Genomic DNA, 16,770 nt, shown 5'->3' with positions numbered 1-16,770 from the left:
AGAATTGACAGGAAACCACTCCCAAGACAGACAATAAAACATGCCACATCAGAGCCAAGCAAAAGAAGAGAAATGGTCTTTTTCCTTCACTATCCCATTCAATTATTTCCATAGTTCAGCCTGAGAACTCCTCTTCATGATTTGATATTCTCTCAATTGCTGCTTTTCTCTCTGGGGTCATGTGTGTGGAGGGAAAATGTTGTTTTGTGAATGAGGTTAACTGAATAGAGAAATTAGAGGGTGAGAAGGGGCAGGAGGAAATTAATGATTGCAGTAAATGTAGTATTACATGGCACTCTACAGAAGAGTTTACATGTTTTTTACAAACATTCAAGAAACAGGTATTAGAGATGTTGAAGATGGAGAGGTAGAAAAGTCTGGACTCACCTCTTCATACAGACACACCAAATATACAGCTACATATGGAACAACTTCCTCTGGAAAAAAAATTGAAAGCTGGGTAACTCCTACACATCAGGCGAACAAGAAAAAGCCCACAACCAAGAGGAAATGCTGAGACACAATCTCACTGTAAACCCCACCCCTGGCAAGGCGACCCAGCAAGGCAACCCTGAGGAGTGAAGAGTTTGAACCCCACAATGGGCATGCCAACTTTTAAGACCTGTGCCTGAGAGATACACCACCCACATATCTAGCTCTGAAAGCCAACAGGGCTCATATACACAAGTCCCACAGGGTATAGTGAACTGAGAAATGGTTCTTAAAGGGCTTGCACATGAACTCACCTACCCTAGAGCACAGAACAGAGGCAACCATTTGAAAAGCACCAAGATGTTCTATGAAAGAGGCTTATTTGCTTACCATAAACTGTTGGCCTGAGGGGCGGGCATCTAATTTAACACACATCTAGGGCCTGCTGGAGTTCTCTTTGGGGATGGAGACCAGCAGATGCCATCCTTGTGTTCTCTCTTTGCTGTGTTCTGGAGAGCCAGTATCTCCCAAAAGAGAGCTTTTACGTTCATCTGGCCTCTTGTTCTGGCACCCGATTTCTTTTTCTTTTTAACAGCTGACGCCTTGATCATCTGGCTCTGGTGACCATCAGGGTTTGACAAAATTAATATCCAAAATTCTAAACAAGTGAGTATAGAGGGAATGTACCTCAACATAATAAAGGCCATATATAACAAGACCACAGGTAACATCATACTCAATGGTGAAAATCTGAAAGCTTTTCCTCTAATATCAGGAATAAAACAGTGATTCCCACTCCCACCACTTTTATTCAACATAGTATTGGAAGTCCTCACCAGAGCAATTAGGCAAGGAAAAAAAAAAAGGCATCCAAATTGAAAAGGAAGAAGTAAAATTGTCACTATTTGCAGATGACATGATATTATATATAGAAAATCCTGAAGACTCCACTAAGGAAACTGTTAGAATAAAAATGAATTCAGTAAAGTTGTAAGATACGAAATCAATATACAAAAATCTGTTGCATTTCTATACACTATTAACAAACTAGCAGAAACAAAATTAAGAAAACAATTCTAATTGCATCAAAAAGACTAAAATATACAGGAATAAATTTAACCAAGAAGGTTAAACACCTATGCACTGAAAACTGTACGACACTGATGAAAGAAACTGAAGAAGACACAAGTAAATGGAAAGATATTTTGTGCTCATGGATTGAAAGAATTCATATTGTTAAAATGTCTACAGATTAGATGTAATCATCAAAATTCCAATTGCCTTTTTCACAGAAATAGCACAAACAGTACTACAATTTGTATGCAACTGCAAAAGGCTGAGAATAGCCAAAGAAATAATGAGAAAGAAAAACAAAGCTAGAGGCATCAAGCTTCCTGATTTCAAACTACATCCCAAAGCTATAGTAATCAAAAAAGTATGGTATTTGCATAAACTCAGACACGTCAATCAGCAAAGCAGTGTAGATAGCCCAGAAATAAACCATACGTATTTGGGCAATTAATCTATGACAAAGGAGGCAAGAATATAAAATGATGAAAAGACAATCTCTTCAATATATAGTGTTGGGAAAACTGAGCCACTATCTTATAATGCACACAAAAATTAACTCAAAATGAATCCAACATTGGAACATTAAGACCTAAAAACATAAAACTAGAAGAAAACATAGGTGAAAAGCTCACTGACATTAGTCTTGGCTATGATTTTTTGGATTTTACATCAAAATCAATGGCAACAAAAGCAAAAATACACAAGTGAGACTACATCAAACTAAAAAGCTTCTGCACGGCAAAGGAAACCGTCAATAAAATGAAAAGGCAACCTACTGAATAAGAGAAAATATTTGCAAATCATATCTGATAAGAGATTGGTATCCAAAATATATGAAGAACTCATACAACTCTATTGCAAAAAAAAATCAAAAAATGGGCAGAGGGGTTTCCCTGGTGGCGCAGTGGTTGAGAGTCCGCCTGCCGATGCAGGGGACACGAGTTCGTGCCCTGGTCCGGGAAGATCCCACACGCCGTGGAGCAGCTAGGCCCGTGAGCCATGGCCACTGAGCCTGTGCGTCTGGAGCCTGTGCTCTGCAATGGGAGAGGCCACAACAGTGAGAGGCCCGCGTACCAAAAAAAAAAAAAAAAATGGGCAGAGGATCTAAATAGACATTTTTCCAGAAAAGACAGACAAATTGTCAACAGGCACATGAGAGGGTGCCCAACATCATCAGGGAAATGCAAATCAAACCCACAAGGTATCATCTCATACCTGTCAACATGGCTATTATCAAAAAGACAAGAAATATCAAGTGTTGACTAAGATGTGGAGAGAAGGGAACCCTAGTGCCCTGATGGTATAATGTAAATTAGTGCAGTCACTATGGAAAACGGTATGAAGGTTCTTCAAAAACTTAAAAATTAAATTACCATATCCAGCAATTCTAGTTCTGGGTATTTATCCTAAGAAAATAAAAACAGTAACTTGAAAAAATATCTACACCCCCATGTTCATTGCAGCATTATTTACAACAGCCTAAGGATCCATCCAAGGATGAATGGATAATGCAAATGCACTGTATATATACAATGGAATATTATTCAGTCATAAAAGTAAGAAATCTTGCCATTTGCGACAACATGAATGGACCTTGAGTGTATTATGCTAAGTGAAATAAATCAGACAAAGAAAGACAAATACTATACGATCTTGTTTATATCTGTAATCTAAACAAACAAATGAATCTGAGCTCCTGGTTACAGAGAACAGGCTGCTGGTTGCCAGTAGCAGGGGATCGGGGGTGGGTGGTGTTGGGCAAAATGGGTAAAGAGAGTTAAAAAGTGCAAACTTCCAGCTATAAAATAAGTTATGGGGGGACCTCCCTGGTGGTCCAGTGGTTAAGACTTTGCCTTCCAGTGAGAGGGTGTGGTTTCAATCCCTGGTTGGGGAGCTAAGATCCCATGTGGCTGGCGGCCAAAAACCCAAAACAGAAGCCGTGTTGTAACAAATTCAATAAAATATTTTAAAAAATGGTCCACATCAAAATAAATCTTTAAAAAAATTGTTATGGGGGTGTAGCATATAGCATGGTGACTATAGTTAATGATACCGTATTGTATAGTTGAAAGTTGCTAAGAGAGTAGATCTTAAAAGTTTTCATCACAACTATATATATGGTGATGGATGTTAACTAGACTTATGATCATTTCTCAGTATATACAAATATCGAATCATTATGTTGTACACCTGAAACTAATATAATCTGCCAATTATATCTAAAATTTTTTTAAAAAGCAAGTATTAAACGTCTATGCTGTGACAGGTATGGGTGGTACAAATGATGCCCTTGACTGCAAAGACTTTTCGTTATAGTTGAGGGTACCAATGATAAAATGTAATTACACACAGATAATGATGTTATTAGGAATAAAGAAGTCCCATAGTAGAGGATGTTAGGCAGAGGACAGTTATTTTACATGGGGTAAGCTGGAAGACCAGTTTTCCCATATTCCTGAACATCATAGGAAATCATCTGCAGAGTGGCTAGATGTGTCTCCTTTTTCCTTTCAGAACCCTGTGTATAACTGGAGCACTGAAATCCAGGGGATCATGTTAAGTTCCATCTTCTACGGTATTCTCATCAGCCAAATTCCTGCTGGATACCTATCTGGAATATACTCCTTAAAGAAAATGGTTGGTTCCGCATTGTTCCTCAGCTCTCTGTTTACTGTGCTCATCCCACTGGCAGCTGAATTTGGAGAAGCTTTGGTCATCATATGCCGAGTAATCCAGGGACTATTCCAGGTATTAAGATGATACAAAAACTGAACCAAGAGCTTAAATTCACAGAAAGTGTCAGAGATCAAATGTTCTAATCATTCTTCTTTCAGGGGATAGCATTAACAACTCAGCAAGTAGTATGGATCAAGTGGGCTCCTCCCTTGGAACAAGTCCGACTTACCTCTCTGAGTTTATCAGGTAATGACTAGGGGCCTAGAATGTTTCATCTCATTGTCATCTCATTGTAGCATGTGCTGCCCTAGAGCCATAAGAAACATGTATGTTTTGAACTGTCAAGGGCTTTGGAAACCATCCTCACTTTAAAGATATGGAAATTGTCTGGGCTGGAGAAGAGGCTTCCTTATCTCAAACAACAGAGAAAAGAGAGAAAAGCAAATATTTTATTATTTTCTTCTGTTCGGTGTTATACGTTATACAAATATTTCACCATAAATTGTTCACTGCTACCATGAGACTACATTATTTCTACTTCCAGATGCCTGCATTCATTGGGGGTGTTCTTTGTGCCTTCTGATTAGGACTTCTGCTAGGACCCTGTGTTGTCCTACTTATAACAGGATTCATCTGTGACTCCCTGGGATGGCCTATGGTCTTTTATATTTTTGGTGAGTCTCTTTCTATAAAAATCCCAGCCATTATTCAGAATTTTTAAAACTTAAAACTAAAAATGGAATACAGTAGTTTATATGAAGTTAGCAATATTAAAACTCATAAATCCCATTGAAGGAAAAAGAGCAGTCAACATTCATGAATTTCTTATTATAAGCAAGACATCATGCTCAGAACTCTACGTGCATTACTGTATATAATTTCACAATTCTACAACATCGATGCTACAGATATATATCCCTTACATGAAACTCTTGGGGAAAGGGATGATCAGAATAGATCAAAGATAATAGGAGTATACTATTTATACTTAACATCCCAAGCAAAATTTAGAGCATCATCTCATAATCAAACACATTAATTTCTGAAGTGAAACATGAAATTCTCATAAATTGGAATAAATGAAAAACTATAAAGGATTGAGGTTTCTAAATAAGTTAGAAAATCACTTTTGGCTTTCAAATCTTGGTTTCAGATTTGTGGATAAGGGACTGTGGATGGGTGCTATTGTGCATGTTTGATACGTAAGGAAAATTACAGAGACTTAATTCAAAAGGATCTATTACAAAGTGATTCTTTAAAGTGGTAAATAAAGATGTGGCAGAATCAAATGGATAGAGCAGTAATCAGGTGCTAGCAAAATGGAAGCTAATACCATCCCCAGGTCCAAAAGGGCAAGCAAGGGTGTAGATGATGGGAATCTACTAGGAGAGAGTCCTGTAGAGATGGCTGCCTTGAGAGGACCCATGACTTTTCATAAAAGAGCGTATAGACTGAGGCAATGCTAGAGAAGGTGATAACTAGAGAAAGAGACACCTTAATCTCATTCAACTCTCTCCGTCTCATCTTCTGCTCAAGCTTTCTGCTGCCTAAATCTATCTGGAAAGCAGAGAACATAGGGGCCGGTTGATATTCATTCAAGTCAGCCATCTGTGGCCACAGCAGGGTAAAGAAGGGTGGAGAGTGGATCTGGAGGGACAAACAGGGAACCCCCGATACCCACAGTGAGCAAATGACAGAGGCATGTCTTCCATCCTCACAATTTCATTGTTCTTCATCACTGCATTAGTCATCAGTAGTAAGTAATAGTCAGTATAGTGATATTACACAAACCCTATGTCAGGAAAGGGCTGGAAGACTTGGAACTGTCTAACCTGGTGAAATGAAAACTTGAGCAGGCATGCCTTGCAGGACTCTCATGTAAGAGAAATGCATACCTGCTCTGCATTACAAAACTAAAATTAATACGCAGGTAATTATAGGGAGGTGAAGTTTCGGCTCCATGTAAGAAAAACTTTTCAGTAATTAACGCTGCCCAACATTGCTGATCAAAAGTTGGGTGAGCTCCAATATTCATGGTGTATTCATATTTCAACATCATACACATGTATACAGCAGCATTTGTCATTTGCAATTCTCATGGGTGGCTCTATGAAGCGCAAAGAAAGGGACTATGCATTATACTATGATAACAGCTTTACCATGAATTGCCCCATCTGCTTTTTCTTATCACTTAGAGTAGGGGAAGAGTGCCATCACTTAGATGGCAGCAGTATAGGGATTTAGGTGTTACCGCCACAAGTCTTACAATGAGTCATACGGTGCCCATAGATGTGAAATAACCTGCCCAAGTTAGTGGCAGAGGCAAACTAAAACCAGAATGTTTTGTGGTTCCATTTGAATGCTCTTCTCAATAAAGTTAAATAAATCTAATCAATACTATTTTAAAGAACAAAATAATACCTGCTTTTAAGCAGCTGATAATTGCTGGGGAGAATTACCATACAGAACAAATTGAACCATACACTCACATTTGCACTTAAAAGGGCCTGACTGTCCTGCCATGTTTCTCTCCATAAATACTTTTCAAACTTCTCAAAACTACTCTCTCAAATCTCTAAAATGGCTCCCTTTTCCTGCTGTCTCTTTCAAGTTACCTCCCTTTTAAGAGTCAAAATTATTGAACAACCTGTCTACACCCACTGCCCCCATTTCCTAGCCACCCACTGTCTCCTCAACTTATATCTGACTATAAGTGTCTGACCCATTCTACTATCAAGAGAGCCCTTGCCAAGGTCACTTATGGCTTCCATAAGAGCTAGAGCTGCTCTGAAGCCCAGACAGGAGGGGCCTTGCCTTGGATTCTACATTGTAGTGAGCCCATTCTGGCCCCCCTCCAGCCAAGCCTTCTTCATAGGGTAGAAGTCTATGGCATCAAAATTATAGGCTCATCAGAGCTCATGACTTTCCTTCTAATGATCACTCCCAGAATTTTTTTCTCATATACGACCAAGGCTTTTTCAGAACTGGCAGGACTCTTCCCCACATTCACTGAATTGAGGCTGGGCTGGGAGGTGACAGGTAAAACTATTTGCAGAGAATGTAGATGGAGCATGATGGGGAAGCCAAGAATTTCTATACAGAGCCATTCAAAACCCCTAGTGGTGTGGGACTGGATCTGGGTGGGAACAGAAGAGGTCAAGTCCCAGATCAGTGACCAGGGATTTGTGACCAGTGGAATCTAAGAATTCTAAATTTAAACCCGACTACCTGGGTCATTTTCTTTCCTCTGGCTTCTTTCAAAATTTTCTCTTTTATTTTCTGCAGTTTGAATATGATATGCCTACGTGTAAATTGATTGATTGATTGATTGATATTCATCCTTTTTGTGTTCTCTGAGCTTCCTCTATCTGTGGTTTTGTGTCTACCATTACTTTTGGGAAATTCTCAGAATTATTACTTCAAATATTTCTTCTGTTCCTTTCTCTTACTTCTCTTTCTGATATTCCCGTTACACGTATACTACACTATTGTAATTGTCCCACAATTCTTGGATATTCTGTTCTTTTTTATTCTTTTACTCTATTTGCAATTCAGGTTTGGAAGTTTCTGTGGACATTTCTTGAAGCTCAGTGATTTTTCCTCGACTGTGTCTAGTCTCTTAATGAGCTCGTTAAATGCATTCTTCATTTCTGTTACAGTGTTTTTGATTTCTATCATTTTCTTTTGATTCCTTATTAGCGTTTCCATCTCTCTACTTACATTACTCATGTTTTTGTATGTTGTCTGCTTTTTCCATAAGCATTTTAATCAAAGTTGTTTTAAATTCTTGATCTGATCATTCCAGCACCTCTGCTATGTCTCAGTCTGGATCTGATGCTTGCTCTGTCTCTTCAAACTACATTTTTTGTCTGTTAGTGTGCCTCATGTTTTTCTTGTTGAAAGCTAACAAGATATACTAGGTAAAAGGAACTGAGAAAAATAGCCCTTTAGTGTGAGGTTTTATGTTTTTCTGGCTAGGGGTTAGGCTGTGCTTACTGTGTGCTATAGTTATAAGTTTCAGAGGCTACAACTTCCTCTGGTGTCTTTGTTTTTGTCTTTCCTTGTCTTTGAGTTTCTCTAGAGACTTCTTAAATAAGGTTTGTGATGTGCAGTTCTTCCAGGTGGATTCCCAATAACGTGCAGGACACTTTTGACGTGGTAGTAAGGTGTGTACATGAGGAGGCAATGTTCTATAGTGCTGTGATTAGGTATCAGTATTTTAGTGAGCCTCTGCCCCGAACTTGACCTTCACAAGTCCTTCTCAGTTTTTCTTTTCCCCTCCTTAAGTGAGACAGGAGGAAGGGGCTGGAATTGGATATTTCCCTTCCCTTAAGTTGGTTAGGCTCTGGCAAAACAGTTTCCCTTTGAGCAGTTTTTGTTAAGAACAGAATGCTCTAGACATAATTCAAAATAGCTACTTTTCCCTTCCTCTCCTGTAAGGATGGAGGGATTTTTCTCTTCTATTCACTGTGAGAACCTGGAAGAGTGGCCCCCGCTTGCCACAACTAGAGAAAGCCCTCACACAGAAACGAAAATCCAACACAACAAAAATAAATTAATTAATTAATAAACTCCTACCCCCAACATCTTTAAAATAAGATTGATTTAAAAGTAAGATTTAACTTTAAAAAAAAAAACAACAACAACTGGGTGATTGTCAAGCCCTGTGTGGGCTCAGCTATGCCGTACTCTCACAGTAGAATACATTAGGAATCTGTAGAGATGATGACCTAAGAGCTGGGAGGCCCAGCTGTCCTGCGTGGAGAAAAATAGAGGCTAGGAGATCAGGAGAGGCCAGAGGGTTTACCACCATTTCTGTAAACTTCATTCTGTTGAGAGAGGCAGCTATGGATACAGAGAAAACTATCAAAATGTGAGCTTTGTTGCAAAGTTCCAAAAAAGAAAAGAGGAGTCTAGGTTCTCAGACCAATAATGAAAAATGCCAGTTTGGAAAAGAAACTCACTATAGACAGAAACAACTCCAATTCTAACTTGTCCTTTTCCAATAGGTGCTTGTGGTTGTGCCCTAAGTCTTCTCTGGTTCGTTCTGTTTTATGAGGACCCAAAGGACCACCCGTGTATAAGCAAAAGTGAGAAGGAATACATCACGTCCGCCCTCGCCCAGCAGGTAGAACACACATGCTCCACTTTGGTATCTCCCAGATTCTGTGCCAAATAAAATGTGTTCCATCTTGTCCTAATGTGCTAATGATTAATGGGTTCCTTTCCAGGTCAGTTCAAGTGCACCATCTCTGCCCATCAAGGCTGTGCTTAAGTCTCTTCCACTCTGGGTCATTTCCCTCTGTAATTTTGCTTTTTTCTGGGCAAATAGCTTCCTGAGTCTGTATACACCAATGTTTATCAACTCCAAGTTTCATATTAATGTAAAAGAGGTAAGTACACCTTCTGTTCTTCACTTTATGAAGGACTTTGCACCCATTTCCTTTTCTCCCATGACTCTAGTCCTAGCTCTTGCCCACCCCATACTACTTAGCTGATGTTCTTTACCTGGAGACATCACTGTTTCCAATTATTAGGTCAACATTGCCCAGAATAAAAGGTGTAGACATGATGTCTAGCACTCCCACAACAATACACACACACCCACATTCCCACAGATTCCCTATCTCCCATTCCCTGTATAATCACCCTTATGTATTCCTTAAGGCTCAACACCATTGTTCCCTGCAGGGTCGGATCCTTTCCTGAAAGTCAGTTGGCCAGGCTCTACCACCCTTTCCAGCTCATACCAATCCTCTCCCCTGGGGAAAGGCAAAGAGTTCTGGGTTGTGAACCCATGACTCACAGCTTGCTCTGAAAGGACTGACACTTTCATTGGTTGTCTGACTTGGAGAATTACTGATGCCTGGAACCTTCTGTTGTTTGATGCCATTATAACCAGAAAAGACTCCTTTAGAAATGGAGTCTGGGCTTGCCATTTTGAGACATTCTTTCAGTAACCCAGCTTAGTGACCAGTGTAACAGTGAGGTCACCTAAGCTCTCTAAGATTCAATTTTATCTTCCATGAGATCATGGATTTGCTGCAAGGATTAACAGCAGCTGGTCCACAATAAGCATCATATACATGTTTTCAATTGTTATCATTATCATCTCTATCACTTTCCCCACAGACAGCATTTCCCATTCCCAACATAGTTTTCCTCTCTACCATCTAGGGCTTTCAGGTCCCAACAGAAAACTAGGCAGATTGTGATGACTGTTTCTGACGTCCAAACGATTTTTCTCTTTCTCTTGGGTAGTGTGTCCCCAGAAGTAACTCTGGGATTGTACGTTGATGCTTTCCTATATGACAATACAAATTTTAGATACTGAATTTCAGTGTAGGGCTTATCCTGTTTCTCATACTCACTCATAATAACATTCCTTCCTCAGAATGGGCTGCTGTCTTCCCTCCCCCATTTGTTTGCCTGGATTTTTGCTATCCTAGCAGGTCATATGGCAGACGTCTTCCTGTCCAGGAATATTCTCAGCCTACTCACCATCCGGAAACTCTTCACCTTGCTAGGTAAGAAGCCAGGACATTCAAGCACTTTGGGGCATTTCACCCCCATCTTTGTGATACACCTGACTGTTGTCTGAATCACTCCCCAGGACTTCTCCTGCCCGCCCTCTTCAGCCTGTGCCTGCTTTACCTGAGTTCCAGCTTCCATGGCACTATGATTTTCCTGATACTTGCTAATGCAACAGGAAGCTTTTGTATGGGTGGAATATTAATAAATGTCTTGGATATTGCTCCCAGGTAGGGTTTTAAAAATCTCTTTCTTTCTTGTATCCAAGTTCTCAAAGTTTTAAGATTTCAAGTATTTTGGAACTGGTGGTCAGCAGGCCAAAAGTTCCAAAGAAGCATCTATGTAGGTCAGACATATAACTTAAATAATATTTATATACCAAATGATATATGCAAATGTATGCAACTCTCACATGTGTATGAAGAAGTATAGTCCAGTGATCAGGAGAACAGATTCTAGAGTTAGACTATTGGGTTTCATGACCATTTTCCTCAAGCCAATTACTTACTTTCTCAACACCTGTTTCTCACCTATAAAATGGGAGTAATAAGAAAATGCTTACCTCATAAAGTTATCCTCACAAGAGAATTAAACAAGTTAATATAGTCAAGTACATAGAATAGTGCCTGGAACATAGCAAACATGTATAAGTGTTAACTGATCCATTAAAATTATTATACCATGCTTATATATTATTACTCATGAAGAAAAGCCATCAGTTAGTAATATTTATTTTGTAACTAAGGAAACTGAGTTTCAGATACTTAATTTTCAGCCTAAGATCTCATCACTGGCTTGGATATTAGCTAGGACTTTAATCCAGATCTCTGTGACAAAGAACTTTTCCTCTTTTTACTATGTTATGCCTTTTTTTAGATATAACAAGTGTGACTAATGGGAGCAGTTCTGTCATTTGCACAATTCCAGGGGACACTCTTCACATTGTACTTTATGGGGCTAGCAGTCTCTGGAGAACATAGTTCCAATATGAACAGAATTATTTGAAGCTTTGTAGGGCAGTAGCCTGGGGTAGAGAGGCAAAAAGAAACCAAGAATAATCTACTTTGTCACAGTTCTGTAAAGAATCTTGCCCATCAGATCTACACTAGGTGAAGGCCAGAGTAATGAAGACATGTATTCATTTGATATATTGAGTTCTGAGACCCTCCTTAAAAATGCCTGCAGGTATTCTGATTACTTGGAATTATATAAAGACATAAACAGATTATTTGATATAGAATACACAATGCCGCCTGAGCCATATGCACTCTGAAAAACAGGTAAATTAAGAATGTATATACAAATAGATAAAGGAAATTATAAATAGCTACCATTTATTGAGTATTTTTTATGTGCCTGTTATGCCCCAGTGTGAGATAATAGTGTCCACATAATGTGGGTAAGGAAACAAAAGACCAGGGAAATGAATGTATATAAAGTCACATGATTAGTAATAAGTAGAGGGAAGGTTCATACCTAGAATGTCTGCCTCCAGAGCCGTCTAGATGTAGTCAATGCCTCACTAGTGTTATTTACCAGTACCTGGTCACTAAGATGGGAAATATCTCAGCCAGCAATGGCTTGGATAACATAGAACTTGACCTGAGTTGCATCATTCTAATGGGCCCAAATACCATGTTAGTCAGGTAATTTTGTAGCATCAGAGAAGATATACTAATAGACAATTTGGGAATATTCTTAGTCTCTTAAGCTAATTCATCCTCAATATTTAGGGCATATGTGCATTATGTCACAAACATTGATTTATAATGCTTAAACTTTTTAATGGTTGGGGATAAAACTTATTCCTAATATTCCTAACCATATACTTCCCTTGCCTATTAAAAAGAGTCCCCTTAGAGGATAAATTACTCAACTGTCCTTTTAGGGGAATTTGGTCTTTGCTAGAACTGAGGAATAGGGCAAGTGATTATATTTTTTGAGCATAACGAAGGCGTCAAGGAAGAAGAGGAGACACAGGTGTGGTTCTGTGAGAATATTGTTTGGGAAATGAATTGAGTGAGACAGAGAAGACCTGGGAATGTAGTGACCATCTCTTTGGTGGGTAGCATGAGTAGAAAAGAACAGAGGATTCTAAAGATGCTGTGTGATGCATTAAGCAGGTACTGTCATCCCCTTGACATTCTTAAAGGGAGGCTCCAAAATTTTTTTAATTGCTTTTAATTATTTTTGACTGATGGATGGGTCATGCACCCTTGAATTTCCCCCCACGTGGGACTGAAGTATAGTTCAGGTATCTGAATCTTATTTAGGTTCTACTAAATCATTATTACACCAAAATATAAAATCAATTAAATTGAAAGTCAACTTCAGCAGCTATTTACCCTTCCAAAATGCTTTTACCATGGGTTATTGCAGCTGAAGAATAAACAATTTTAGAGCTAATAGCTTTCCAGGAAACTGTCCGGCATTAAAATAATCTCAAGGTTGTTTTCATTCCCCATATCAAATACCTATTGTTTGGGATTTGGGTGGCATGAGGTATGGAGCATATAAAGCTCTCACCTTGCTACTCTCAGATTAGTGAACTGCTCCATACTGTGGATGTGTAATGATTTTCAGAGTAATTGTCCTGGCACTCAGGACTCTTGACACTGGGGATTTTGTTTATATCTCTAATTATGGAATGAAAGCACCTCTTTCAGTAAAAATAGGTTAAATCCTTTCCCACCACCACAGCACGCCAAAGACTTCTGAATCTGAAAAGAGAGCATAGTCATTAAAGGTGCTATAGTTACTGAATATATAATAGGATAAATAAAAAGAAAGCCACACCTAGACTTGTTATTGCAAAACTGTGAAAAAAGAGAGAACTCTTAAAAACAGCTGTATACAAAAGACACATTACTTTCAAAGGAGCAATAGTAATACTGACAACTGTCTTCTCCACAGAAACTATGAAAGCTAGAAGCCAATTCCTAACATGTTACAAAAAAAAAAAAAAATCATTGTTAACCTAGAAGTCTTTGTCCAGCAAACACTTCCTTCAAGAATTAAGGTAGGGGCTCCCCTAGTGGCACAGTGGTTAAGAATCCGCCTGCCAATGCAGGGGACACGGGTTCAAGCCCTGGGCCGGGATGATCCCACATGCCGTGGAGCAGCTAGGCCCGTGAGCCACAACTACTGAGCTTGCGCGTCTGGAGCCTGTGCTCCGCAACAAGAGAGGCCGCGACAGTGAGAGGCCCGCGCACCGTGATGAAGAGTGGCACCCGCTCGCCGCAACTAGAGAAAGCCCTCGCACAGAAATGAAGACCCAACACAGCCATAAATAAATAAATTTATTTTAAAAAAAAAGGAGGTAATATAAAAACATTTTTCAGACAAACTGGGAATTCATCAGCAACAGACCTCCAGTGAAAGAATTATTAAATGGGAATTCTTCAGGCAGAAGTAAAATAATCACAGATGAAACATAGAGGTATAGAAACAAATGAAGAGAGATGGAGAGGAAAAATATTAGAGAAAATCCAGTAATTACTGAATTCACAAAACAAAAACAATACCCTATAGGGTATAAAATATATAAATTAAAATGCATAACAATAAATAGCACATAAGATGAGAGGGTATAAGTGAATTGAAGTGTCCCAAGGTGCTTTCATTAATGGGAATTTTTTAACATTAATTTATATTAGAGCATAATAAGTTGAGGATACATGTTTTACTCTCTAAGGTAACTACTGAGGGATAATAAAAGTATAAAGGGAATGATATTTTAAAAAAACAATTAATGAAAAAGAAATCAAGTGAAATTATAAAGGAAGATAGAAGGGAAAAAATAGAATGATGATCATTTTAAGTCAAATATGTCAGAAAAACATGAAATATAAAAGAATCAATTCTTCCAAATTTTAAGTTAACCTTGATTGAAATAAAAGCAAAAACAAAATTAAAGTAGATTAAAAGTAAAATAAAGGAAACTAGATCAGCCAATGTAGATTTTAAGACAAGATACATTACTAGAGACAAAGAAGGATATTTTATAATTATTTTAATCCACTAGAAGATATTTCTATGCATCTAACATTTTACAACCATAAAGCAAAATTTGAGAAAACTCGTAAACCTCCTCATGGGATCGAGCAGCTTGTGTATGACTGATATTCTGGCTGGGAAAAACTGGAAAAGTCCAGATAAAATACAATGAGTATTCACTAAAAGTTATCAGACAGCAGCAGAAGCCAGTAGGACCAAAGACATCAGAGGCTAGCACCTCTGAGAGGTGAGCTGACAATCCCCACCATTTTTTCCTTGGGGCTACTTACCAATTCAGGAGATTGGCAAAAGGCTGCTAATCCAGCTTTGGCCCTGGTAGAAGCCTGAAGCTCTGGACGTAGAAATTAGCCAAGCATTTGTCAGTTGCACAGGGCTAGAGTGGCAAAATTGGAAATTAAGGGAACTTAAACACAAAGTCAGTTTCTCTCCTTGAGATGTTTTTTGAATTCTGAAGTTTAATAGGGTAAGGGGCAAAAAAAGTCTAAGCTAAAAATCAATAAGAAACATGGCAGAATTTCCCATACCATCTGTGCTAAGGAGACAAGCTCTACCAGGGCCTGGTGGGACCCAGCTGAGTATGCCAAGCTCTCTATTTAACACCATGGAGGGCTATATTCAAGGAACGGGGGGTACCAGAGGTAAACTGAGTCTTATCAAAATTGAAGCCTAGGGCTTCCCTGGTGGCGCAGTGGTTGAGAGTCCGCCTGCCGATGCAGGGGACACGAGTTCGTGCCCCGGTCCGGGAGGATCCCACATGCCGCGGAGCGGCTGGGCCCGTGAGCCATGGCCGCTGAGCCTGCGCATCCGGAGCCTGTGCTCCGCAACGGGAGAGGCCACAACAGTGAGAGGCCCGCGTACCGCAAAAAATAAATTAAAAAAAAAAAAAAAAAAAAAAAAAAATTGAAGCCTAGCCTCATCTCATTTCATTCCCTACTTAGGTTAGAGTGTTCGATTTCCTCCCCTCCAAATCTATCTATTAGAGAAAAGAGTAAATCTTTTCTGGCAAAATACAATATATTCTAAAGTCTATAGCTTCTTTATTTAGTGTCCATCATTAAATAAAAATTACTAGGCATGCCAAGGGACAGGGCCATTTGATTAATAACCATAAAATGCCATTAGAAATAGTCATACAAATGATACAGATATTAAAGTTATCAGGTAAGGGCCTCCCTGGTGGTGCAGTGGTTAAGAATCTGCCTTCCAATGTAGGGGACACAGGTTCGATCCCTGGTCCAGGGAGATCCCACACACTGTGGAGCAACTAAGCCTGTGTGCCACAACTACTGAGCCCACATGCCAAAACTACTGAAGCCCACGAGCCTAGAACCCATGCTCTGCAACAAGAGAAGCCACCGCAATGAGAAGCTCCCACTTGCTGCAACTAGAGAAAGCCTGCACACAGCAGTGAAGACCCAATGCAGCCAAAAATAAGTAAATTAAAAAAAAGAAACTCTCAGATCTTTATTAAAAATAAATAACTAAATAAAAATAAAGTTATCAGGCAAAATGAATTTCAAAATATCTATGAAAGCTGAAGAAAATAGATGAAAAGATAAACAATTGACCAGCACTGGAATCTATAAAAACAATCAAATGGAAATTCTAGAACTGAAAAATAAAATGTCTGAAATTAAGATCTTCATAGATAGGTTTAAAAACAGATTAGCCACAAGAGAATATAGATTGGTAAACTGGAAAACATTAAGAAAATCCAAATTGAAACATATAGAGAAAAGAATAGAAAATAAAGAAATAAGCAGAAATGTGGAATTAAGTGAAAAGGCTAACAAATCTGTACTTAAGTCTCAGAAGGAAAAAACAGATAAAATGTGACGTAAGCAGTATTTTAACAGAAAACAGCCCCAAATAGCTCAAAAGTAATAAAAGACCATAAGCCACACATGCACAAAGCTCTGCAAATTTAAATCATGACACAATGTAAATTTGTATATATATATATTATATATATAGTAAGAATGCTGAAAGTCAAAGACAAAAGTCTTAAAAGGAACTAGAGAGAAAAGACATGCTACTTTCAAG

The 16,770-nt window shown here is 38.8% G+C and overlaps 1 protein-coding gene across 1 annotated transcript in view; it reads left to right on the top strand.

Annotated features, from left to right (window-relative positions):
* SLC17A1 (solute carrier family 17 member 1) overlaps positions 1-16,770 on the top strand; it is a 63,641-nt gene that overhangs the window by 35,748 nt on the left and 11,123 nt on the right. Inside the window, exons 4-10 of the mRNA XM_027128186.1 lie at positions 4,018-4,251; positions 4,338-4,425; positions 4,767-4,853; positions 9,189-9,307; positions 9,411-9,572; positions 10,574-10,706; positions 10,793-10,940. Coding sequence (XP_026983987.1) covers positions 4,018-4,251; positions 4,338-4,425; positions 4,767-4,853; positions 9,189-9,307; positions 9,411-9,572; positions 10,574-10,706; positions 10,793-10,940 — 971 coding nt within the window. The remainder of the gene's footprint in view (positions 1-4,017; positions 4,252-4,337; positions 4,426-4,766; positions 4,854-9,188; positions 9,308-9,410; positions 9,573-10,573; positions 10,707-10,792; positions 10,941-16,770) is intronic.

The sequence above is a fragment of the Aethalodelphis obliquidens genome, unplaced genomic scaffold (genome assembly GCF_003676395.1).
Source record: "Aethalodelphis obliquidens isolate GAN/ISIS:26980383/991018 unplaced genomic scaffold, ASM367639v1 scaffold34, whole genome shotgun sequence".
Lineage (NCBI taxonomy): Eukaryota > Metazoa > Chordata > Mammalia > Artiodactyla > Delphinidae > Aethalodelphis > Aethalodelphis obliquidens.
Note: the sequence above shows the minus strand (reverse complement) of the source record. Positions and strands in the feature narration are given on the sequence as shown.